Source organism: Budorcas taxicolor, chromosome 4 (genome assembly GCF_023091745.1).
Source record: "Budorcas taxicolor isolate Tak-1 chromosome 4, Takin1.1, whole genome shotgun sequence".
Classification (NCBI taxonomy): Eukaryota; Metazoa; Chordata; class Mammalia; order Artiodactyla; family Bovidae; genus Budorcas; species Budorcas taxicolor.
In genome coordinates, this window is record NC_068913.1 from 107,594,669 (window position 1) to 107,621,149 (window position 26,481).

General features: G+C 48.7%; 1 protein-coding gene across 1 annotated transcript; it reads right to left on the minus strand.

Moving 5' to 3' along the window:
- On the minus strand, positions 1–25,439 carry KEL (Kell metallo-endopeptidase (Kell blood group)). The gene is made up of 18 exons (XM_052638825.1): positions 25,392–25,439; positions 24,937–25,081; positions 24,500–24,676; positions 22,001–22,125; positions 21,531–21,695; positions 16,208–16,267; positions 15,926–16,114; positions 15,547–15,695; positions 13,216–13,345; positions 4,556–4,666; positions 3,386–3,484; positions 3,072–3,149; positions 2,219–2,319; positions 1,960–2,070; positions 1,745–1,812; positions 1,341–1,510; positions 894–989; positions 1–162 (listed from the first exon to the last, which is right to left on the minus strand). The coding sequence occupies exons 1-18, from the start codon at positions 25,437–25,439 to the stop codon at positions 1–3; spliced, it is 2,184 nt and encodes a 727-aa protein (XP_052494785.1).
- Positions 25,440–26,481: the final 1,042 nt, after the last annotated feature.

Genomic DNA, 26,481 nt, shown 5'->3' on the forward strand with positions numbered 1-26,481 from the left:
TTACCAGAGTTGGCAGCGGCTGGAGGGGTTCAGGAGGGCCCCCTCGGGACAGCGGAAGTGTCTGGTGAAGGCTGGACTGTCGCTTAGGGGACCGTGGACTCGAAGGGTAGGAGGGCTGTGAATGTCCTGAGGATCCTGGGTGCTGGGGTCCCTACACATCACCTGGGGAGAAAAAGAGGTCCACACGGGGTGAGGAGAACAGCAGAGCATCGGATGAGCAGGACACAGCAGGCCTGGTGACCAGGGACAGCAGACAAAGACAGAAGCACGGACAGAGCGCTCCCAGCCTCAGGGAGGAAGAAGATATTTGCCATTTGTAGGTCATTTAGTCTGGCAGCGGGTATCTGGTGAGGGCGGAACTGTGTCATCATAACATCTAAAAGTGCCCTAGAGGCAGGTCTGTTGTGAGAACTCTGTGGGGGTCTACAAGTGTCCTGGGGAACTGGGGACAGTGTCTTCTGAGGGAATACAGGGCACTGGGCAGGGGGATATGTCAGGTGTGGACCCCACCTAGGGGCGGGGTCTCCAAGGAGGAATATGATCCGTGGATAGTCTGTTAAGGCTCTTTTGGAAGGCATCTGTATTTCTAGAAGAAATGAGAGAAGACAAAAGTTGGTCTCATCTCAAGGAGGAATTTAGGAATGAAGTTTTTTTTTTTTTTTTTTCCTCTCTTTTTTTTTGAAGAGAGTGCTAGACTCCGTAGAAGAATTTATAGTAGGATGAAGGATGGTCCCCAGGGCACAAGTATGAAAGGGTGACAGTGTGGATTTGTGCAGCAGAGGGTTGGGGACACTGGGGGGAGATGTTTCAGGCAGGAGAGATTCTCTGAGCATTAATGGGAGGGTATTTATCTGACGTGGATTAAGCCCTGGTGGGAGATGTCGGCGGCTTACCTGGGCATAGCTTCGGAAGAAGAGTTGCCGGGGGCTGAGGTCTAGGCCGGGCAGGATGGTTTCCCCACGGAACAGTACTAGCCTCTTTTTGTATGCCTGGATATGGGGGTGGGATGGAGAGTTGCTCTTAGGCTCCAGACCCATAGCCAGCTGGAAGTCTGATGCCCTATATACAATATCCAAAACCAGCTCCTGGTCCTTCCCAAGTTCAGCACTGACACACTGATCTGAACCAGGAGAAGACATCCTTGCTGTAAGACCAGTGGATAGCCTCGAGAAGAGGGCTTGTGGAGTGGGGGTGGGAGTCCTCAAGTTGCCAGCGGTTCAGTAGGGATGTGAAGGGCAGAAAGCTTTGCATATTTGCATGAGGGATGGTGGAAGGAAACACTAGCGACAGGCTATCTGCTCTACTGGTAAAACTAGATCCCAGCCCTTGGGATGTGTTACCTTCAGCGCGATGGCCAGTGCCCCGGCGTCTGCAGCATCCTCCAGGAGCGTGCGGGAGACATCGAAGGAGGTTCCCCTGGGTGACGGAAAGGCAGCATAGAGGCGTTCCAGGCACAGCAGTGCCTTCTGCAGGGCACGGGTGTCACAGGCCGGGCAGCCCCCGGGGAGTACTGTTGAAAATGGGGCACGCGGGGGAAACGGTGAGGAGTGATGCCCAGATGAAGACGTGGGGCTTCTGCAAACCGCGCTAGCTCCTGGGAGAGCTGCAAGAGCTCCAGGACACACCCAGGGCTGGAGCCCTGGCACAGCCTCCCTGCCTCCTCCTCTGGGCCAACTTTGGGGACCTCACCCACCTTCCCGATGGCCCCACCTGCCAGTCCTGCCAATGGCCTGCTGCTACTCACAGAGCTGGTCAAAGATGTGCAACAGCTCACGGGCCATAATGCTGCCAGCAGCGCCAAAGTTCACAGCTCTAGGGAGACAAGGGCTCGTCTGACCCTCAGAATCCTTCCAAGGTTTGGCCCCAGTTCTTCAACCACAAGTCCCGTCCATCATTCATTGTAACACTGGTCCATGACTCTCAGGAGACTTCCTGCCCACCTCAGAGAATGGCCCATACCTGGGGTAGCCAGGGTGGAAAAATGGGGGTTGGAGGAGCCCGGCTGGGAAGACCATCACGTTGTCAGGTATTGAATAGGAAGCCTTGAGGCCCCAGGGAGGCACCTGCCACCTGCGGGAAGAGCACACCCAAACTCCAGCTCCATCATTTACCTGAAGCCCTTCCTGAAGGACTGCTGCTGTTCCCCTGAACCTCCGTGTCTTTCCTGGGAATTATGGACAGCTGTCTCTGGGTGTCTGTATCTCCCTGGCTTTCATACCTGTGACTGGAGAAAGGCTGCAAGAACCCCTGGATGACTCTGGCTTGGCGGGAGCGGACGCAACTCAGGAAGGTCTGGAGGAAGCTGGGTCCAAGTTGCACCTGGGAGGAGCCAGGACGTGACTCAAATACATGGAGACAAATGCAGACACACACTGATACACCCTGATGTGGCTGTCTGAGGCAGGCAGTTAAGTCCTGACCCAGACACATCCCCACAACGGTGGAAAGCTGGCGCCAGGACACCACTGTGTGTTACTGCAAACCAGCTTCACGAGCATCAGCACACAGACATACACACACACACACACACACACACTCAAGTTTGCAGTAACACACCAGTTTGTGTGCTACTGCAAACCAGCTTCACATATATTAGCACACACACACACACTCAAGCAAGTCACACAAATGCATGGGTGTGAGTGTGTACACACACACACCATTACCTGAAAAAGTTCTGTTCTTCTGCTGGCAAAACCTACAGTGTGGCTGTGCGTGCTAAGTCACTTCAGTCATGTCTGACTCTTTGCGACCCCACAGACTATATAACCCACCAGGCTCCTCTGTCCAAGAATACTGGAGTGGGTTGCCATGCCCTCCTCAAGGGGATCTTCCACACCCAGGGATCAAACCTGTGTCTCTTATGTCTCCTGCACTGGTAGGAAGGTTCTTTACCACTGAGCCACCAGGGAAGCCCCATTGTGTGGCTGCTCACCCGTTGAGCCCAGTCATTACCAGGGCAGGGAAGGGGTGGGTTAGGGTCAACCAGGAAAAATGACTGTCTGCTACTCAGATAGCGCAGAGGATGAGGAAGCTGAGGATCAGAAAGGGCCTGGCCGGGGGGTACTCACGTCGTCGTATTCCTGTCTGGCCGGGTCTGGCTTCAGGGCCCACTCCGAGGGCCCCATCTTCACCTGCAGTTGGGTAAGCTGGGAAGGCATGAAGGCAGAGGACTCTAATGACCTCGGGTCCATCATAGGGGCTTTCTCCGGCTCACTGCCCTGTCCCCTCCTCTGGTGGTGTCACCAGGGTGTCCGTGCGGCACGTTGGCGGTGACACTTGCCTGGTGCACTGAGCACCCTTCCCCAGTCACTGTGTTGTCCTGATCCCAGCTCCGCTAACACCCACTACACATCCCCATGCTGTCTCCTTCTCCTGGCCTTACCTTGTCCTGGGCCTCTGCCCGGGTCTCTCCATCCATCCAGGGAACTGTATGAAGGTGAGAGATGAGGGTATCCTTGATGGTAGTGAATAATTCCATGGCCTACAGGCAGGAGGGCACAGGGAGAAGAAAATGGGATCAGGATCAGTCTTAGTCCTGGGTCCTGCCCACCAGCCCTCCAGGAAGGGGCCTTGGCCCTGAGGAGCTGCCAGGAGGAGGAAGACCTCGGAAAGATGAAGTGGTATCTGCTGGGTGAGCAAAAACTCAGGGCACAGAGAGCTGTGGCGATGGAAAGGAGGTACCAAGCACAGAACAGGAAGGTGGGGACGGGTGACTCCTAAGAGCTGACGGGGGAGACAGTTCCTGTCTGTGGGGAGACCTCAGCCTGCAGGGGAGACACCATCCTTTTGGCCAGGCAATCCGTTCAGAAAGCTGGGGGAGGAAGAGGACCACCATCCCCTTCTCTGCTCTCAAGAGCCCTCCTCAGCCATCTTTCTGAAGGCCTGCATTTCCTCTCCCCATCTTCCCGGGTTCGTACGCTTCCCAACAAGCTAAAGCCGTCCCAGCTGTGCAGCCTGACTGTGGAGTTACTTTCTCCGCTGTCTACCATCCTGCATACTTCCTTTCTAGATGGAGGAAAACAGATGACAACATCGGCAACCTGAGTTCAAACCTTGACTCCACTATTTGGGGTAGCTGTGTGGTCTTGGGTAAATCACTTAACCCCTCTGTGATACCAGGAATTAAAGCAGTTCATGTGAATCGCTTACCAGAGTACCACGCACATGGTAGCCACTGCGAGGTATTCAGTAGTTACCATGGGTGGTTCTTACAGTGATAGCTTGCCATTCTTACATAGTTTCACAAGTAGTTCAAAAATCATAGACAGAAAGGAGTAGGCTGAGAGGTCACGGAGTTCAGTTTTCTCATTTTATGGTTGAAGAAACACATGAGCAGTAAAGCCGGGTGGCTTGTTCAGGGTGGTGTGTGCCGTGCGGACTCTGTGCCTCAGGACTGAACCATGCAGACTCTAGGGGTGCTGCGTGTCCCTCTCTGGATTCTCTAACTGCCTGGTTCTCTGACCATGGAAACCATCAGGAAGGGCAAAGTCGAGAAGATGGGTTGGGTGGGAAGGGGTGAGGGGACGTCAGCTGAAGAGGAGCCCTCACGCACAGCATTATGGGTGCTGGATCTGAAAGTCTCCTGGACGAACAAGGCGGCCAGTGTGGGCTCAAAGAAAGCTTCTGTCTTCTCCACGCACATCATCCAGCGAGGGTGGACCGGCTGCAGAGACAAAGCTGAAATGAGCGGCTCCTGTCAAGAGTTCTTCCTCATCCACTTTTCCAGGCCAGGCTTGCCTAGACCCTCTCCCCCAGGGGATGTTCTCTTTTCTGGACTTCCTGCATCTGTCTCCCTTTGGTCTATAAACCGTTTTGGTGACACACAGGGGGGGTTTGCTGCTTAGCGCAAAGGGGCTCAGAACTTCTCCAGCATTAGTCATGAGCCTGGGCTGGGCAAACTATCCTTGTTTATTGCCTACTGAATTCGAAAGCAAGGCCTCTGGGAAGCATCCCTCTGGATAACTAAAGGGCTCCTGGGAAGGACAGGACTAGATTCAACCCTAGTAGCTCAGACGGTAAAGCATCGGCCTGCAATGTAGAAGACCCCTGGCTTGATCCTTGGATCAGGAAGATCCCCTGGAGAAGGAAATGGCAACTCACTCCAGTATTCTTGCCTGGATAATTTCATGGGCAAAGGAGCCTGGTAGGTTACAGTCCAGGGGGTCTCAACGAGTCAGATGCGACTGAGTGACTACTACACACACAGAGCCAAGCCTCTCACTTCGGCAGATCTGCTTGCCACCTCGTCCCTGCCTACCACACACCCCTCCCACCATGCGCACGGCTCAGGGATCCCAGTGAAGACACCCCTCCTCTCAAGCTTCTTTACCCAAACTAGGAACTGAAGAAGGAAATTTTTCCCTGCCTCCTGCCTTCCTCCCCGACTCTGCAAATGGTAAGACCTTCTCTTATAAAGAAGAAAGTTATCAGAGCCAAATTGAGTTTTAGATACCATATTGCTTGGTAGGAGCAGAGGAAAAAAGAAAAGACTAAATATATGCAATTCGGAGAGCTAAGGAGATTTCTGCCGAATCAGGGAAAAGAATATAGGATTAGGGGCTTCCCTGGTGGTCCAGTGATTAAGAATCTCTGCCTTGCAATGCAGGGGATGGGAACATGGGTTCGATTCCTGGTTGGGGAACTAAGAGCCCACATGTCACAGAGCAATGAAGTCCATACCACAAATACCGAGCCCATGTGCTCTGGAGCCCACACCGTAACCAGAGAATCCAAGTGCCACAACTAGAGATCCCACATGATGCAACAAAGGTCCCGTGTGCTGCAACTAAGGTCCAACACGGTCACATAAATAAAACAAAAGAAATACATTTTTTTAAAAAGAATATAGGATGAGATGATGGATACCTTCAAAGGTGGAGAAACAGATAGATAAAAACTCAAAGAGGACTTTGGCGATCAGGGTGGTTTTAAACAGCAGGATGGAAAGAATAAGGAACAAGAGAGAGATGCTGGTGTGGATGGTGTTGAAGAGATGAGGCAGGGCATGTGAGAGATGAATTGAAGGAAGCAAGAGTAAGGAAAGCTGAGTGGGGACTTAGGAAAAACATGTTAATATGCTAATTTGGGTTGAGTGGGATGAAGTCACAAGACTTCATTCCTGTTGCTTCTTTACCCTCCAGGGTCTCCTGGCAGGAAAGTGACATAGGCTGCCACCATACATTCTGGTCCTAAGGTTGGAGATTGCTCATGGGGCTTCCAATGGAAGAGGAAAGAGAAAGGAAAGCCACTACTGTTGTTGAAGACACTCTTGGGCCTGCCTATTGGAATGGTTGCCTTTTTGGAGGTTGCTCCAGACCCAGTTGCCCATGTCTCTGTGTTCCTGTCTGCCCCCTCGCCATGAGGTCTATTAAGGACCTTCTGCTGGTGAGAAGGGACTCAGACACTTTTGATACTGTATTAGTTGATGCTCTGAAGCCCACAAACATGAAAAACAAATAGAAAGGCCCCTGGGTCTGACAGCAATGCTGGTGACAGGTGCAGACTCTGCCGGCCACCTTTGGGTTCATCTCCTGCAGCCTCCTGAGGACAAGCTCAGTTCTGAGACTGCTTCTCAGCAGACAGCTGAAGCGGGTGGAGGGCTGCACCCAGGACAGCAGCGAGCACATGAGCCTTGAGCTTGATCATGTGGATCTGCCTGCCCTGTCTGCCCCTCCTGGTTCTTGAGTTGTTTCTGATCCCTTTTGCCTATACTTGCCCTTAGCAGCCTTTGTCAGCTCCATGCTAGAGCCCATAGCCTGGGCCATGGTAGACCCTGATTGGTTCCTGAAGCATACGGAGACCACCTTGGACCACTCACTGCTGTCCCTGTGCCACTCTGTGACTCTTCTTGTGACAACTGTGCTGAATCGTATGTTCTATATGCAGGAAAGTAACTTCCAGGATCTATAAATGAATGTTAAGTCTCAGGGGTGGAGGCTGACAGGTTACGTATTCATCTGCTGGGGGTTATCAGTATCTGAGTTGTCTCTCGAGACATGAGATGATAGAGTATACCATATTAATTGTAGAGAAAGAAAAAAAAAATCACTGTTAAAATATAAAGGAAGGAAGAAATACTTCAAATCCAAGATAATGAGGCTCAATAGGTCAAGAGACAGAAAAAAAAATTGTAGGGATGTGAGTAAGGAATGGATTGGGAGTTCAGGATTAGCAGATGCAAACTATTATATAGAGAGTGTATGAACAAGGTCCTACTGTATAGCATAGGGAACTATATTCAACATCTTGTGATGAGCCATAATGGAAAAGGATATCAAAAACAATGTGTGTGTGTATATACATATATACACACAGAGCTGCTTGGGAGAACAGGGGAAATACTACCCAGAACGTGCTCTACAAATTATATATATATATAAAACTAAATCACTTTGCTGTATAGCAGAAATTAACAAACACTGTAAAAACTCTACTTGAATAAAATAAATTTTAAAAAAAGAAAGAAAAATATTTGCAGATAGAACCTTTGAACCATGGGTAATGACAAACATGAAAGAAATCAAGAAAAACTCCAAGAGTCTGGAGGGGAGTGGACTTCTGTGCAATTTTCAGTAAGGGGAAAGTAGATTTTAGAGATTACAGGTGAGCCAGGAATCCTTAATGCGCATTTTGAAACACAATTCTAGAATGAATCATTAAACCAATTATTTTTGAACACCTGGAAAGTCATGTGTAACTTCTGGGGCCCCTGGTGGCTTCACTGGTGACTCAGACAGTAAAGAATCTACTGGCAATGCAGGATACCCAGGTTCAATCCCTGGATCTGGAAGATTACCTGGAAAAGGAAATGGCGACCCGCTTCAGTATCCGGGACACAACTGAGTGACTAGCACTCTGAGGGCCAGTGTAGGATAACTGGGAATGAATAATGTCAAAATTATTTTCAAATGTCATCATTTTTAGGGGTAACCAACAAGGACCTGAGGGCTTCCCAGGTGGCTTAGTAGTAAAGAATCTGCCTGCCAATGCAGGCGTCACAGGAGACGTGGGTTCAACCCATGGGTGGGATCCCTGGGTTGGGAAGATCCCCTGGCAGAGGAAATGGCAACTCACTCTAGTGTCTTTGCTTGGAGAATCCCGTGGACAGAGGAGCCCGGCGGGCCACAGGCCACAGGGTTGCAAAGAATCGGACACGACTGAGCAGCTGAGCAATAAGAGCCTACTGTAAAGAACAGGAAAGTGCGAACAGTGCTATGTGGCAGCCTGGATGGGAGGAGGGCTTTGGGGGAGAATGCATACGTGTATACGTATGGCTGAGTCCCTTCGCTGTTCACCTGAAACTATCACAGTACTGTTAATCAACTATAGTTCGATATAAAATAGTTTCTAAAAGTAACGTGACTATAAGAATAAATATATTTATAGCACTAAAAATAAATGTCGTCATTTTTAAAGAGTCACTAAATTAGAATGAACAGTTGATCAAGAGTCAGAAACTCAAATAGGGGCCGTGAGGTACCATAAATAACAGAAGCAGCCCAACATCAGAACCCCAGGACCAGAAGGGGTGATGGCAACCCCATATCCAGGCCTACTGGCTGCATCCCTCAGTTCCAGTCATTTGTTGCCCTGGGAAGAGGCTACCTCAGCACTCACGTTGAAAACAACAACCAAAAGGGCTGGAACTCTCTTTGTGTGTCATTGCCTAATTTCTGAAAGTCAGCCATTCAAGACAAGTTTGTAAAAATCTTTAGAGTCCAACGAAACACACCCAAGAGCCAGATTCATGCTCCAGGATCACGGTGGTTCTGCCACTGCATAGAGAATTCAGCATTTACTAAGTGTGAATTACTGTAATAACTTACACCCTCGCACTTCAATTACACAAGCTATACGTAGGAGCCTAATGCCTGTTCCGCCTAGCTCACAGAGCTGCTTGGGAGAACAGGGGAAATACCACACAGAACATGCTCTGTAAATTCTCAAGCTCTATTCCATTCTGTTGGTGCTATCTTGATTTCAAGATACCATCTGGTACAACCGTAAGTTATGTCCTTGTGAAATCGATGGAAAAATCCATGTTAAATAACAGTGTTGTTTGAGTGAATTCTGAACTGGCTGACCCAGAAGGGAATGTCAGTGATTAATGTCTCCAATTTAGTACAAGCTTCCCTGACTGCCCCACTGAACATTGTAACATGTCCACTCTAGGTATCTCTCTCCTGCTTTCCTTTTTTTATTTTTTCATAACACTTAATACCATCCCCTGGTGGCTCAGATGGTAAAGAATCTGTGTGCAATGCAGGAGACCTGAGTTTGAACCTTGAGTCGGGATACCTTGGAGAACGGAATGACTATCCTCTCCAGTATTCTTGCCTGGAGAATTCCATGTATGGAGGAGCCTGGCGGGCAAGTCTATGGGGTCACAAAGAATGGGACGTGACTGAATGACTAACACTTTCAGTTTTTTTCAATACCATCCAATGTATTTTATTTAGCTTATAGTCTTTCTGTCTCTATTAGAATAGAAACATTTGAGGACAGAGATTTCCATCAATTTTGTTCATGAAGAATCCAAAGAATCTGGAGAAGTGTCTGGCATAAAATAGGGACTCAATTAATATTTGTTGCATAAACGGATTGCTGACTACACTGGTCTTCAATAACCTGAATTAATACTCTTTCCTCTGCAGAATCTTACCAGTAATCCAGATGAAGACTCAGTAAATAAAATCACAAATGACTCAAGGCAGAAATCACAGATCACTGAAACAAAGGCTAAAATCCCCTGAGTAAACACAGATGTTGTTGGCGTAAACCTAAATAGTTTACCCTTAACAGACACAAATGTGAAGTTCTGCTTTTAATTTCCCAAACTCAGCTTCTCAAGTTTAATAAGAGAAAAACTTGGCTTAACAGCCATTTTCACTGACTACATATACCCAAAATTAATAAACAAAATATGGTCAGATGAGACCTGACAGCCCTTCTGAATAAGAGCATTACAAATTGGAATTTATTCAGAAGAACATAGTGAGACATCTGTAATTCACGACCATCAGATGGAAATACACATTTTGGTCCAATTAAGGCCAAAAGCTGCATGGTGTCTTTGACTCCACTCCCCCTCTCACACCAAACATCCATCAGGAGACTGCTGCTTACCTACAGAATATGTTCTTTTAAAACATAAAACAGATAAATCCTTCTACAGGCCCCTGTTACATGCAGAGAAAAACCTAAGACCTTACGGTGACCGACCAGGGCCTGGTATAATCCCCTCCTAGGTCGCACAGAGTCGGACACGACTGAAGCGACTTAGCAGCAGCAGCAGCAGCAGGAAACGGCAACCCACTCCAGTGTTCTTGCCTGGAGAATCCCAGGGACGGGGGAGCCTGGTGGGCTGCCGTCTATGGGGTCGCACACCCCCGCCAATGCTTAGTCGCTTCAGTCGTGTCTGACTCTTTGTGACCCCTTGAACTGTAATCTCCCAGGTTCCTCTGTCCATGGGATTCTCCAGGCAAGAATACTGGAGTGGGTTGCCATGCCCTCCTCCAGGGGATCTTTCTGACCCAGGGATCGAACCCATGTCTTCTGTATTGCAGGCAGATTCTTTGCCCAACTGAGCCACCCGGGAAGCACTGATTTCCTCCCTATTCTTACACTTTGCTTTCTCTGCTTCAGTTGCACTGGTTTCCAGGCTGATTCTCAACCCTCCAGGCAAGCAGGACAGCCTTCCAGCAAGCCCTGTCACCTCTTCTCAGCCAGAGCCACCAAGAGGGTCCCTCACACTGCACCAAACCTCAACTAGCCTTCCCTTGTCGCAATGAGATGACATTCTTTCCTTTCCCGGAAAACACTTTCCTCTCCCTAGACACTGCTTCCTTATGGCCTACCTCCTGCTCAGCTATCTCACTGACCATTTAAACCCTGATCTCTCCCTCTTGGAAATTCAGAGAGCATCTAAACAAGACCTTTCTTAGAACACAGCTACACCCATTCATCTACTGAGCATATGATTGCTCTTATGTTACAAGGACAGAAATAAGTGGTTGCAACACAGCTCACACAGACCACTAAGCCAAAAAAATTTACTATCTTGATCTTTATAGAAAGAATTTGCCAAAGCATTTTTTGTTACCACCCACTATTTCTCAACCCTGCAGTTTGTTGTTAAAAATGTGACCTCACAGGTCAGGCAGACCTGTTTTGGAGTCTGTTTCTTCACTTACGAGGTGTTTGGTCTTGGGAAAGTTGCTTGTCCTTTTAAGGCCCTCAGAGCATTTCTGAGAGTAGTAAATAAAATAAGCACTGCCTGATACAGAGTAACTACTCGACATATTTCAGCTATTATTATTATGCGTCATATTTGGTACCATTCCAGACCAGGGAAGGGGCTTCGTCAAGTCACAGAACTATCTGTTGGTAGAGTCTGACTCAGCTTTAAAGTCCATGGACAATTACATATCCTAAAAGCTTCCCCGGTGGCTCAGCGGTAAAGAGTTCGCCTGTTGAATGCAGGTGATTTGGGTTCGATCCCTGGGTCAGAAAGATCCCTTGGAGAAGGGAATGGCAACCCATTCCAGCATTCTTACATTGGAAATCCCATGGACAGAGGAGCCTGGTGGGCTACAGTCCATGGTGTCGCAAAAGAGTTGGACGTGACTTAGTAACTAACCAGCAAAAAATGGGGAGAGATAAGGTTTATAATATATATATGTGAAGGGTATATGTGTGTATAAAGGGTGATGACTTTAGAAATTTGTGAGCCTTCTAAATGTTTTAAATGTGAATGTCAACATTGGCATTCTTATACCCTTCCAAAAGTACTACCAGACCTCGGTTCTGGAATTTACACGAACTTGTTTGTTGCCAGGGATTTTCTAGCAATCCCAACTATGAGGGCCTGGGGCACTGTCTCCTCTGAGTCAAGAGAAAGACTGGGCAGAAGGCTCTTGGGGACTAGCCCACCTGAGAGAATATCCTAGAGAATTTTTTTTGTTTTGTGTTTTTGGGGTTTTTTTGTTTGTTTTTTGCAATGATTAAGCACACAGATGCTGAAGCCAGAGTTCAAATCCTAGCTCTAACGAGCTAGCATCTATACTGCCTTGAATGAGATCCTTAACTTTCGGATCTCAGTTTACCTACCAATAAAACAAGGACAGCATGGTCTGCCCTCCTCATGGAACTGCTGTGAGGATCAAATCAACTCCTACATTTAAAGGGCTTAGAAAAATGCTTAACACAGTTTAAAGTCTCCATAGGCAATAACTACATTCCACTCCCTATGTTTACAATTCCCTTCTTCAAATTCTATAGATAGTTCAGATTTGCCAAAGCCACGAATTCCTCCAAGGCAGAGAAATGATCCACAAATTACTAAAAAAAGAAACCCAGTGATGAACAAGATTGCCCTGAAGCGTCACAGAGGCTGGAGGCCATCTAATGTTCTAGATGCTTCCACTTACATTGGGATGTGTCCACCTAGGATTTCAAAGTTCACGGTCCTGAGTACGGTCAGAGTGGACTTTGGTTAGTGGAGCACGTTTGGTACACAGCCCTGCACTCTGATATGTCAGAATCGGCACCACGAAGCCCACAGTGTGGCTGACAGACCCCAGGGGTATCAGGGATGAGCTCTTGATGAAGCACATCTGGACACGGAACACTGGAGCCACCTAGACAGAGCGAAGGCTCCTGCCCGCCACACCGCGTCTCGCTCTAGGGCACCTCCTGCCCGCCGCACCGCGTCTCACTCTAGGGAACCCCCTGCCCGCCACACCATCTCTTGCTCTAGGGAACCCCCTGCCCGCCACACCATCTCTTGCTCTAGGGCACCTCCTGCCCGTTAAACCGCGTCTTGCTCTAGCGAACCTCCTGCCCGCCGCACCGCGTCTCACTCTAGTGAACCCTGTATGTACAGCTCAAGTCACAGCGCTCAGGATAACCCGGTGAATAGTTTAGAGATCATGACAAAGGAAAAGCAGTTCTTGATCAGCTTAGAGCTTTCTATCTAGATTTTAATACTCAGCAAAAAGCCCCTGGAGGTAGCCAGACATGCGCCCAAGGGTCTGCTCCCTGGCGTCCCAGCTCTCAGCGTAAGCGCTGAGGGCTTCTGTGGAAGGCCCAGATGTTGGGGGGCATCTAGTTCCCACACCCCTTCCCAGGGAGCTATGTCCACATGTATCCCGCCAGATGGCAGATACTTGGTCAGTGCCCCACCCAAGAGAATTTCTCCCCTGCTCTCCTCACCATGGGTGGGCGTCCTGTCAGTTCCCCCACTTTCTGGCTCAGCAATCGTTGTGCCTCTTGGAACTGACTGTCCAGGGCTGGTGAAAGTGTCCTCACCAGCCCGAAGATCATGTGGCTTTGCAGGAAGTCCCTGTGGAGAGAAAAGAGACTGATGATATACCCCCAGGCTCTGGGAAAGCCACCAGAAAACCCTCCCTTTGTACGTGTGTGTGTCAGTCGCTCAGTTGTGCCCGACTCTTTGCAGCCCCCATGGACTGCAGCCCACCAGGCTCCTCTGTCCATGGGATTTTCCAGGCAAGGATACAGGAGTGGATTGCCATTTCCTTCTGCAGGGGATCTTCCTGACCCAGGGATTGATCCTAGGTCTCCTGCACTGCAGGCAGATTCTTTACCATCTGAGCTACGAAGGAAACCTTACTTATAGAGAATAACTACTCGGCATGTGAACACGTCAAGAAGAGCTTTTCTTTTTTTCTTGTTTGCCCTAATTTAAAAACACTTCATTGTGAAAAAAATTCCAAAATGATTGGGATAGTAACATCAAAGCTCACGGATCACAGATCACTTTAACCATTAAAATAATACTGAAAAGGGGTGAGAAATCATGAGAATCACCCAAATGTAACTCAGAGACATGAAGCGAGCAGAGGCTATTGGAAAAATGATGCCCCCAGACTTGCTTGACACAGGGGTGCCACAGACCTTTAATTTGTTGAAAAAAAAAAAAAAAAAAGGAAAAACAGTATCTACAAAGTGAAATACAGCAAAGCAAAATTAAATGAGCTCTGCCTGTAATATGTTATCAACTATAGTTGCCATATTATATTGGGTTGGCCAGAAGGTTCGTTCAGGTTTTTCCATAGTTGTTGTTCAGTTGCTCAGCCATGTCCACCTCTTTGTGACCCCATGGACTGCAGCACGCCAGGTTTCCCTGTCCATCACTATCTCCCAGAGTTTGCTCAAAGTCATGTCCACTGAATGAATGAGGCCACCCAACCATCTCATCCTCTGTTGCCCCCTTCTCCTCCTGCCTTCAGTCTTTCTCATACTATATTACAAAAAAACCAGAACAAATTTTTGACCTACCCGATACACTGGATCTTGAGAGTGTTCATCTTATAACTAAAAGTTGGCACCCTTTCACCAACCTTTCTCTATTTCTCCACCTTTCAGGCCCTGGCAACCACTGTGCAAAACTTTTGTCTGTTTTAAGAAGAGTTTTTCTATCCTGGTGGCTCAGATGATAAAGAATTCACCTGTAATGCAGGAGACCTGGGTTTGATCCCCGGGTCAGGAAGATCCTCTGGAGCAGGAAATGGCTACCCACTCCAGTATTCTTGCCTGGAAAATCCCATGGACACAGGAGCCTGGTGGGCTACAGTCCACGGGGTCACAAAGAGTCAGACATGACTGAGTGACTAACACTAACACTTGCTTGCTGTAGTTTGGCTTGATGGTGGAGAATGACGGAAGAAAGAACCAAATGAAGGAGACCTCTCAAGTCACAGTGGGGAGAAGGCTGGACTTCGATTTAACAAAACAGATTCAAATACTTCCACAACCAGGACACCTCAGCTCCTCTTAAGAGGCATCTTTTAAGAACACCAAAGCTGGGACCCAGGATGTTTCTCTGCCCTGCTGGCAACTCTCTCACTGGGTTTGACTTTTATCCTTACACAGACCTGTTCGCACCCGTGTGAATGGTTGTTTGCTTCCCTCTGAAGAAGCTTCTAGATGTTGCTGCCACTGAGTTACTATGAAGAAAGGCTTAGAGTCCAAGGTCCCGGGAGGAAGCCACTGTATCCAAGGGGCAGCCACACAGTCTCAGGGCCAGCAGTGAGCCCAACACGGAGCCTCACCCTGCCTCTCCCGACCTTCAGGGTCCATCAAGAGCTTCCTGATCTTTCCCACAATGGGCTTAGAATCCTCAAATACAGCTGAGAAGCAGCCTTTCCCCAGCTTTCCCAGCCTTCGTCTCCTCCACCAACTCCTCCATGTGCCTCCTTCTCCCGCCTACACCCCTCAGCTGCTAAGACACCAAATGCCGAAACCGTCCTCTGCTCCATTCAGCACACCCTGTGTCTTGCTGGTTACCTGGATCCCTCGTTTCGTGTGCGTTTTCCTTACCCATGCCCTCCAAGCCCCTCTTCCTGTTTCCTCTATGCCCTCCTAGGCTGTCCATCCCACCCACTCCCTGCCCTCACATGGCCCTGGATTGCTCCTATCTTCCTGCAAGGCCCTTACTAGCCTGCCTCCTCCAGTGTCCTTTGCCTCTGAGACCTCCAGGTCCTCAGACCTTCTTTCCATCACCACCCCCGACGTGGGGCAAACCTGTGCTTCAACAGCTGCTTCTCAAGCAGTTGCGACATGTTTTTCAAATACTCCAGGTCATGGACTGCGACGCGATAAGAGGGGCTCAGGGACATCGGTGCGAACGTTGCTTGCAAGCAGGACAACCAGTCGATGGCAGGGGCCACTCTCTTAAAGGAGAGAGACAGAGGTTGAGGGGGGACCGGAAAAGAGAGGGGGGTTCCCTTCCCTTGGGATAGAAGAGGGATTGGGAAGGGGAGCGGTTGGGGAAAGGATGGAGTCAGGAAAGTTAGGGGTGGACTAAGAATTAAAGAAGTGAGGAGAAAGAAGACATGAAGATCAAAAAGTTTGGGAGTGAGACCCTCATGCCCATTTTCCCTCAGCCCCTGGCTCAAGGCACCTGCAACTGGTCAATTGTGACCATCTTGAAGACTTTGCCCTGGGCCCGCTGCTGCTCCCCAGACTTCAGCATCTGGTTCAGCTGTGAGTTAATGAAGATGAAAAAGGAGGCGTCATCATGCACTTGGCTTGGGTCTCTTCCCAGCAAGGTTACCAGGCGATTCAGGTAATGCAGGTATTCCCGCAGGATCTGGGGAAAAGGCAACCTCAGTCACAGCCACCATCGACCCCTGCCTTTCTCCAGCGTCAGAGGTCAGGACCTTGGTCTGCGGCACCATCTTACCTGGGCATAGTTTGTTTCCTGTTTTTGCTCGAGGAGAACGTCAAACTCTGGCTGGTCTATCTGGACACAAGAGAGGCTGAGAGAAGTGGGGAATGTGGAGGAAGGAGAGGCCAGGTGTGGGGCTATGGGGATGGACCAGGAAGGGAGACTCAGGTAATGGACTGCAGGGGGCCAAGAGGAGGAGTGGGAAAGCCAAAAAAGAGAGAGACTGGGGCTAAGGGACCAACATGCAAATGTACCAACATGCAAATGTACAAAGAAGGTATTTCAACCAGCTTGGGGGTGCTCAGCAAGAGAGAAGCATAATAACCCATGTCCTGTAGGGAACTGTTGCCTGTGCCAGAGCCAGGTCTAGGATAAATGGTGTGAGATGCCCATATTGGGTGCAAATAGCCAGGACATGGAAGCAAGCTAAATGTCCATCGACAGAGGAATGGATAAAGAAGAAGTGGTACCTATATACAATGGAATATTACTCAGCCACGAAAAAGGAATGGAATGGGGTCATGTGTAGTGATGTAGATGGACCTAGAGTCTGTCATACAGAGTGAAGTAAATCAGAAAGAAAAAATATACATCATCTATGAACACATATATATGGAACCTAGAAAACTGTTACAGATGAATCTGTTTTCAGGGCAGGAACAGAGATGCAGACACAGAGAATGGATAAGCAGATACTGGTGGGGGCGCGGGAAGGGGAGGATGGGACAAATGGAGAGACTGGCATTGACATAATTACACTACCATGCTTAGCACAGATAGCTATTGGGCACCTGCTGCACAGCCCAGAGAGCTCATCTCGGTGCTCTGTGACGACCTATAGGAGTGGGAGGGGGCCGTGGGAGAGAGACTCACGTGGGAGGGGATATATGTCTACATTCAGCTGAGTCACTTTGTTGTACAGCAGAAGTTAACGCAATATTGTAAAGCAATTATGCTCCATAAGAAAAGAGAGGTACTGAAAACTCAGTAATCAAGATCAATCATGTTTTCATTGAAATTTTTAAAATCTAAATTAATGCTTTAAAAAAAAACATACAGAATGTAACAGCAAAACTTTACTCATCATGCGTTTTCCCCTAAAATCCACAATGTATTTTTGATCATTTTTAAAAATCATCGCTATCTCCCCAAAAGTCTGCAATAGAGTTTTGATCCATTTGGGGAAGGAAAAAAAAAATTTTTTTTTAATTCACAATGAACAAAATGTCACATTTTTTGCATTGATTTTGACATTTTAAAAAATATTTATTGAAATACTATTTGATTACTGAGTTTTTGATACCGTCTTAAATTCTGCACCCCAGGATGATAGCCCACTCCCCTTGTGTGCCTCACCCTAGTTCTGGCACTGGTGTGTCCTTATCTCTGTCCTGAAGGTTTTTTCTCCCATGTTTTTGGCTTGTCTTATCTGACTTCAATCCCCTACTTCTACCTGGAGCTATAAACTTTTCTGCTATCTTGAAAAAAGCTTTCACTTGACTCTTTTGTCACATTTCATGTCCAAACTTTAAAAAACTAAAAGTCATCTATGTGGCTACTTCAACGTCCCTCCTTCCTAACTCCATACAAGCTGAATCCATTTTCATGATTGTTTTGATGTTATGTCTAGAAAATCAAACCAGCCAATCCTAAAGGAAATCAACCCTGTATATTCACTGGAAGGACTAGGGCTGAAGCTGAAGCTCTAATGCTCTGGCCACCTGATGGGAAGAGCCAACTTATTGGAAAAGTCCCTGATGCTGGGAAAGATTGAGGGCAGGAGAAAAGCAGGCAACAGAAGATGAGACGGTTGGATGGCATCATCGACTCGATGGACATGAGTTTAAGCAAGCTCTGGAAGATGGGGACGGACAGGGAAGCCTGGTGTGCTGCAGTTCATGGGGTCACAAAGAGTCAGACAAGACTTAGGGACTGAACAACAGCAACCAGAAGGTTTCCAGTGGTGTCTCCTCATTCCTTACTTTTCTGAGCTCAGAAGTGTCTGGAATCAAAGATAACACCTCCCTCCCGAACTGTCCTCTCCCCTGTTCTTTGTGACTCAGTGGAACTGGTTTGACTCCCACTTCCTGGCCCTTCTTCCTCCTCTCTGACCCCACCTCACTGGGGTGTCCCTTTTCAAGTCATTTTCTCCACCTGCATTTCCCCTCAGAGACCATCTAGTCTCAAGGTTACGGGAGCCACCCTCCTTCCATGCACACCAAACCAACTCTGTGGGGTCCTTTTCTAATTTCTCCACTTCTTTTATTGATTTTCAGCCAGTCACCAGGTCCTCTTGAATCACCATGGACCATCAGTCACCACTAGGATGAAGTTGTCTACATCCTCCTGGCCCCAATTTCCATTTCTGTCATAATCATCTCCATTTGGAATCAAGGTTGCTCAGCTAGATTCCTCAGCACCTCCGGGCTGACCTCAAAAACCGCTGACTCTACCTGGGCATTATGTAAAACCAGCACATTTGAAAGGACTCCATAGCTCCCCCCCCGCCACCCGCGCCTACTTATTATGTCAAAAGTTATCACCTCAGTCTGATGTTGTAGGCTGGGAAGAGTCAGGTTCAACCTCATGTCTTCAGCTTTACTTTTGCCTCCCACTGCACCCCACAACCCCAAATCCTCTATTCAAGAGACCAGTCTCCTCACTGACCCACAGAGGGGTCACACTGTTCCTGGCTCCTCCCTAATCTCAGGACTTCCCTACAGCCCTTTTAAGTCCCTTTAGCTTCACTGTCACCTAGGTGAATCAACCAGGCTTCAAGGCTCAGCCCAGTTCTCCACTCTGAGCTTCTCCTTAACCATTTCAGATCTTAACTAATTTCCCAAGGCTGCACCAGTTACATTCCTCAGCACACCCTGAGAGCTGAACTTGAGAATACCTCACAAGGATTATCAGTTCTTGTATATTCATGCTAGTGTAATTTTGTGGAATTTTGGAAAATAGGGGCCAAATATATAGCATCACACTGCCTCCCACAATACCGCTGCCTCCAAGGTTTTATTAACCCACTCAACAAACACCTGGCATGGGCCTCCAGATGTCTGGCCCTGTGCAAGGTCTCGAGGACCAGAGATGAATAAAGTGTGAACCTGTCTTTAAGAGGCTTAGTCTTCAACACAGGGTTCAAGGCTGAGAACACGTGAAATGGGAGAACAGAGAGGCCCACCTCCATTGCAGTCAGGGGAAGGGTGAGGACATCCTGGAAGGGATAGTCATCAAAACCAAAATGTGAAAAATAGGAATTTTCCAGGCTGAGTGTACAAATTGAGGAGTGGTGTTGCAGGCAAAGGGAGCCACACATGCAAAGAACAGAGAACTATCCTCGGAGCTATAAGTGCACGAGCTTGCCTTGGGGCATAAGGAGGAAATAAGGGTGGAGGAGTTTGTAAGAGGGAGACTTGCAAGGCTTCCTTAAGGATTAAGAACCAGATCCTGAAGACCCAGTGAGCCATTTAAGGCATTTAAACAGAGACAATAGCATAATCAGCTCTTGGTTTAAAAAGCTCCCTCTGGGGAAACTGAAAAGTAAATAAGAGAAGAGCAGTACAGGCACAGGAGGAACGAGTCCAGTGTTCCAGGGATGATTCAGATAAGCAACAAGGAAGACCAGAAAGATGGTCTTCCCAGAACTGGTCCTGCTGCTCTCTTACCTAATCTCACCTCAAGTCCCTGGTTCCAACATTAATTAATGTCTCTAAAGATAATGGTGCAGTCACTCACCTAGAGCCAGACATCCTGGAATGTGAAGTCAGGTAGGCCTTAGAAAGCATTACTACCAACGAAGCCAGTGGAGGTGATGGAAATCCAGCTGAGCTATTTAAAATCCTAAAAGGTGAGGCCATTAAAGTGCTGCCCTCAACGTGTCAGCAAATTTGGAAAACTCAGAAGTGGCCACAGGACTGGAAAAGGTCAGTTTTCATTCCAATCCCAAAGAAGGGCAATGTCAAAGAATGTTCAAACTACTGCACAATTGCGCTTATTTCACATGATAGCTAGGTAATTCTCAAAATCCGTCAAGCTAGGCTTGAACAGTATAAGAACTGAGAACTTCCAGGTGTACAAGCTGGATTTAGAAAAAGCAGAAAAATCAGACATCAAATTGCCAACATTCATTGAATCATAGAGAAAGCAAGAGAATTCACAAAAACATCTGCTTAATTGACTGTGGTAAAGCCTTTGACTGTGTGGATCACAATAAACTGTGGAAAATTCTCAGAGATGGGAATACCAGACCACCTAACATATCTCCTGAGAAACCTGTATGCATGCCAAGAAGCAACAGTTAGAACCTTACATGGAACAACTGACTGGTTCAAAATTGGGAAAGGAATATGTCAAGGCTATATATTGTCACCCTGTTGCTTTAACTTATGTGCAGAGTACATCATGCGAAATGCTGGACTGGATGAATCACAGGCTGAAATCAAGATTGCCGAGAGAAATATCAATAACCTCAGATATGCAGATGATACCACTCTAATGGCAGAAAGTGAAGAGGAACTAAAGAGTATCTTGGTGAGGGTGAAAAAGGAGAGTAAAAAAGCTGGCTTAAAAATCAATATTCAAGAAACTAAGATCATGGCATCTGGCCCCATCACTTCATGGGATATAGAAAGGGGAAAAGTGGAAATAGTGACCGGTTTTATTTTCTTGGGCTCTGAAATCACTGTGGACAGTGACTACAGCCACAAAATTAAAAGACTCTTGCTCCTTGGAAGAAAAGCTCTGCCAAACCTAGACAGTGTATTAAAAAGGAGAGACATCACTTTGCCAACAAAGGTCCTTATAGTCAAAGCTATGGTTTTTCCAGTAGTCATGTATGGATGTGAGAGTTGGACCATAAAGAAGGCTGAATGCTGAAGAATTGACGCTTTTGAGTTGCAGTGCTGATGATTCTTGAGAGTCCCTTGGGCAGCCCGGAGATCAAACCTGTCAATCCTAAAAGAAATCAACCCTGAATATTCATTGGAAGGATGATGTTGAAGCTGAAGCTCTGATACTTTGACCACCTGATGGGAAGAGCTGACTCATTGGAAAAGACCCTGATGCTGGGAAAGATTGAGGGCAGCAGAAGGGGATGACAGAGGATGAGATGGTTGGATGGCGTCACTGACTTAATGGACATGAGTTTGAGCAAACTCCAGGAGATAGTGAAGGACAGGGAAGCTTGGTGTGCTGCAGTCCGGGGTCTCCAAGAGTCAGACAGGACATAGTGACTGAACAATAACAACAAAGTTAAGTCGCTTTCCTGGATTGCACATTTTTTTGGTCTAAGAACAAATTTGAGGCAGGCCTGCATTTTTGCCAGCGCATCCCTCACCTGGATGACTGGCAGGTATGGAGGGGTGGGAAGAGGTTGCAAATAGGCTCTGAAGAATGGGAAGTGACCATATTGACTCATCACAAGGCTCAGAGTTTGGTTAAAATCTAACGGAGTCGAGTTACCGGAGACAGTCCAGTTACCGGAGATCGGCCAGCCGCCAAGCTGGGAAGAAAAGAAACAGCGCTCAGCACAGGGATACAGTCTCTCACAACACAGCCCTCACCACCATTGCTACATCCTGACTTCTACCCTGAGTCCCCTGTTCCTTCTGGGGCTCCAGCTTTGTCCCCCTTTTCCTACCCTCAGCCAAGGTCTTGATGTGTCCACCAATCATTGCCATGTCCACTTCCCTCCCAAACCCCTAGGAAAGAGATCCATCCTCTATGGGGAAGAAAAAATGGCAGCCCTGAGCACACATTGGTCTTGTGTGCTTTTTGCATCCAGAAAAGTAGGCGTGCCAGTCTCACCTCCTCAATAACCTGTCTGAGGGGACCGGCCCCTGCTGCCTCAATGGCATCCGTGTTCATGCAGGAGTTGTAGAATCCGAAGGCTTTCTCCTCCCCAGGGGCCAAGTGCCAGGAACCTGGGGTCTCTAGAAAGGAAGTGGGGGAGAATTAAAGGACTGAGGCAGCTTAGAAACAAGCAGGGAAGGTGGGAGATGGAAAGGTTATAGGAAAGGAAGGGCGGATTCTCAGGGAAAAGGAAGGAAGGGGAAGAACCCAGGGATGAGGATGAGGGGAACAACTTCTTTTTTTCCTTTTTCGCTCTGCTGTGTTCATGAGGTGTGTAAGCTTCTTTAGTTGCTCCATGGCATATGGGATCTTAGTTCCCAAACCAGGGATTGAACCCACGTTCCCTGCCTTGGGAGGCAGATTCTTTACCACTGCACCACCAGGCAAGTCATGAGCTGGATCAATTTGTTGGAAGAATAAGAACATGGAGAAGACAAAAAGGAAGATAAAGGAAAGGTGAGGAAATTCCCTGGTAAGGACTCTGCATTATCACTGCCAAGGGCCCAGGTTCAATCCTCGGTTTGGGGGGGTGGGTGTGAGTAAGATAGATCTCATACTCCACAAGACAAGTGGAATGTCTACCATAAGAAAAAGAAAAAAAAAAAAAAGGAAAGGAAATGTAAGAAGGGCAATAAAGAGGAAGAGACAAGGGTGTGGGGGGAAGAGATGGAATAACTGGAGTATGGAAAAAGCAGAAAGAGTAGAAACGAGAGGCAAGAGGGAGATGAATGACGGAATTAGAAAAATCAGGGAAATCAGGGAACTTTCAAGGGATTGGAGCGGAAGAACATGAGGAAGGGTTTGGCAAAGCCAAGAGACCGGTGCGGGCTCCCCTAGTCCAGACTCTGCCCTCTCTCTGATCCCAGGAAACAAACACACACGTGACAATTACCCAAACACACACCACTGGAATCCTCCACCCTCTCCTATCTAACCCCACTCACTCAGGCCCCCTGAAATCTTTTTGTTGTATTGTGGGCCACAGAATCTGTCTGAAGGGTACATTTTCTTTTTATCTCTGTACCTTACCTGAAAGCCTGGCCCTCTGCTATGTGGGGAACACCCACCTCCACTCTTTTCCATCAGAAGAAGGAGGGCAAAGGGATACATTTATTTCTTCCAAATTCCAACTGATACTCTCAACAGGGTCTCTGGGCTCCTTTATAGAGAAAATGCATCTCCTTGGTTGCATTGTCATTCCTCAGTCCACATCACCATCCACCAACATCCTGAGATCACCTTCCTACTTCCTGGTGGCCTGGGTTCCTGCCTGACGGTTCGCCTCTCAGTTCTTTTCAAAAGAACCACCAGCTACAGAAATCTTCCTACCTCCAGGGTTTTTAACTTGGTCCTCCCCTTCCTCCAGCATGTCTTTTGTGTCCTTCTATAGCGAGTTGGACTGTGAAGAAGGCTGAGCGCCGAAGAATTGATGCTTTTGAACTGTGGTGTTGGAGAAGACTCTTGAGAGTCCCCTGGACTGCAAGGAGATCCAACCAGTCCATTCTGAAGGAGATCAGCCCTGGGATTTCTTTGGAAGGAATGATGCTAAAGCTGAAGCTCCAGTACTTTGGCCACCTCATGCGAAGAGTTGACTCATTGGAAAAGACTTTGATGCTGGGAAGGATTGGGGGCAGGAGAAGAAGGGGACGACCGAGGATGAGATGGCTGGATGGCATCACGGACTCGATGGATGTGAGTCTGAGTGAATTCTGGGAGTTGGTGATGGACAGGGAGGCCTGGCATGCTGCGATTCATGGGGTCGCAAAGAGTCGGACACAACTGAGTGACTGAACTGAACTGAACTGAACTGATATTCCCTCCCTTACACACAATCAGATGAAGCCCCTCCATCACGTCTCACCCACTCTGCCCCTTCTTTCCTCCCACCATCATCTCCAATCACCCATCTCCGGCACCCCAGTTTCAGCTTCCTTCTAGTTCAACTGGCATGCCATGGTCTAAGATTTCAGAGAGGACAGGAGATAACTGTGAGAGTGGGGATCTGGGGAATGATGGGAGTGAGAGGGTAACACCCGCAAGGGAGCATTAGAGGACAAGAAGGACTTGAAGGCTGGAGAATGAGGGCGATGGGGAGAATCATTAAAGTGCAATAGGTGTTGAGGAGACGCCAGTGTGGGAAGACATCAGGCACAGGGTAGAGACTGAAATTTTAAGGGAGATAACACAGATATCTGTGGATGGATGGGAAAGGTGAGGGGGTAGGGACCAGGTAAAGAAATGAGGAGGAGAGGGACCAGAAGAGATGGAAGAGAGGCAGGATCTGCCGGGAAATGCATGGGGATGGACAGGCAAACCCAGAAGTTCCCTAGGAGCCAGTGGAGCACTGCACAAGCTGGCTGTTCCCCAGCCACACAGGCTTGGAGGGGACAGTCGTGGTCATTCCAGGCTCCATGGCACCTCCAGCAAGAAAACCTTCCATCCTGATTCCCTTACCCAGGATTCTTCGAACTCGGCGCCTGTTCTCCTCTGCAAGAGCCTGAAAAGGACTGCCAGTCCTGTTGATGTTTCCACAGGCAAAGCTAAAGAAATCAGTGCAGGGGGCCACACTCATGTTCCCAGAGGCCAGGTAGAGATCCAGGATGTCCTGACACACAGACGTCTTGCAAGGGGCTGTGGGGAAAAGCTCAGAGCTGCGAAAGAGGAAGCAATGAGGACTCCCCCCAAGGGGCTAAGCAAAGAAGTGTCTGGTTAGGGAAAGGGACAGAGACCCTGATGAGGAGGAAATGGTCTGACTGATGGGCAGGAGAGGGATTCACGGGGCACGAGGCTGGGAACCCAGGGCCCCCAGGGGTCAGGATGTATGGTGGGTCTTGGGAGGATGGATGGGTGGATGGAGAGTGGGCTGTGGGGGGATCTAGGATCTTGCTTACAAGGACCACAGCCCTGGAACACGTAGCCCCAAAGCAGCAGAGAAAGACCAAGGATTATACTGAAGAGCAGAAGGGTCTTTAGCGCCCGCAAGGTCTTTTGCCACCATCCATCCTGTGCGGTGGGTGGCTCCTCTTTTGGAGATCTCTGTGCCAAGAACCAGGAAATAAAAAACACACAATGGAGAGAACTGGGATGGAGGAGGGAAGGGGAAAGGAGGAAGAAGGTACAGTTACTTGGTGCTGGGGCCCCCTGGTACAGAGATAACACCTCTTATTCTCCTGAACCCAGTCTTTTTTGGACCCCTGGGTGCTGGAAGGGTTGCCAGAGCTCTGCCCGGCTAGTTGGTGCTGGGACCCCCTGATACAGAGATAACGCCCCTTATTCTCCCAAATCCAGTCTTCTTTGGACCCCTGGGAGCTGGAAGGGTGGTCAGAACGCTGCCCTGCGCACTTACCTCCCGCCTCCTGCCTGTCCCCGGTCCACTCGCTTGCTCAGTCCACATGGCTTTCCCCACCAGCTCTTTGTGTCCACCCTCCTGAACTGGATGAGGAGGAGGCAGGGCAGAGAAGCTGGTTCAGGAAGGGGGCACATCACAGAGAGTTATATCAGGTCATTTTGAGACCTGCTCTTGCCCATCTACCCCGCTACCTGCACCCCCCCTTCCCCCACCACACACACATACATGTATGTTCATCCCAGAGCAGTGCTCCTAGGCGGGCTTCAGAATGAAACTCTCTTCCTGAGGCTCCCCCCATCCCTCGGTCTCCCATCACCTGCCTCTCCTCCCCAGTTCCTACTCTCCAAGTCCCACATCCCTCCTCTCTGGAAGGGGACAGAGAATGCACACACACACACACACACACACACACACACACACACACACACCAGCTGGCTCCACCTCCCACCCTAGGCGTCTGACTCCCAAAGGGAATGGGCTTCTCCAGGGGACTTGCCGTCTGTCTGGCCGTCTCTCTTGCTCTCAGAATCCGTCCCGCTTCTGCTCTAGGTGCTGAGTCTGAGCACGGGGATTCAGGAAATAACCTCGCTCTGACCCCCACCCCAGTTCCTTTTTCCTGGAGAAAGGGCGCATGTGCCACCCGCAGTCCCTGACCCCACACACATGCTACTGGCCTCTGGGTGGAGCCTGTTTATCGGTCTGGAGACACCCCAGCTTCTCCTGGCTCCTTTATCTCAGCCTCTCAGGGGAGGCAAAAGGAGGCAGTCTCCATTCCCCAAGCAATCCTGCCCTAGGCGGCTCTTCTTGCCTTGCTCTATGCCTCTGCTCACAGCCTTTCTTTATTTCTGGAATATTCTTTCTCCTCTCCTTTCTAATGTGATGGAAACATCTTGAGCCTTTTAATTCTCAGCTCAAATGTCCCCTCCCCAGGAGGCCTTCCAGTTCCATGCCCATTCCCTCTGCTCCCAGGCATGCTTAATGGCTTCCCTGGGAGTGTCACAGCCCTGCAGGATGCAGGCAGGACAGTCCAGGAAAAAGAACGACAAGCCAGGAGACCCTAACCTGCTCATTACTAGCTCTGTGTCTG

Bases quoted from the DNA above. Each gene is read 5' to 3' on its own strand.
- KEL (XM_052638825.1), bottom strand. From the start codon at position 25,439: ATGTGGACTGAGCAAGCGAGTGGACCGGGGACAGGCAGGAGGCGGGAG. The intron at 13,346-15,546 runs GTTTGCCCCACG...TTCTCTCCACAG, and splicing joins AAGCAGCTGTTGAAGCACAG to GGACTTCCTGCAAAGCCACA. The intron at 1,511-1,744 runs GTGAGTAGCAGC...CATTTTCAACAG, and splicing joins GCACATCTTTGACCAGCTCT to TACTCCCCGGGGGCTGCCCG.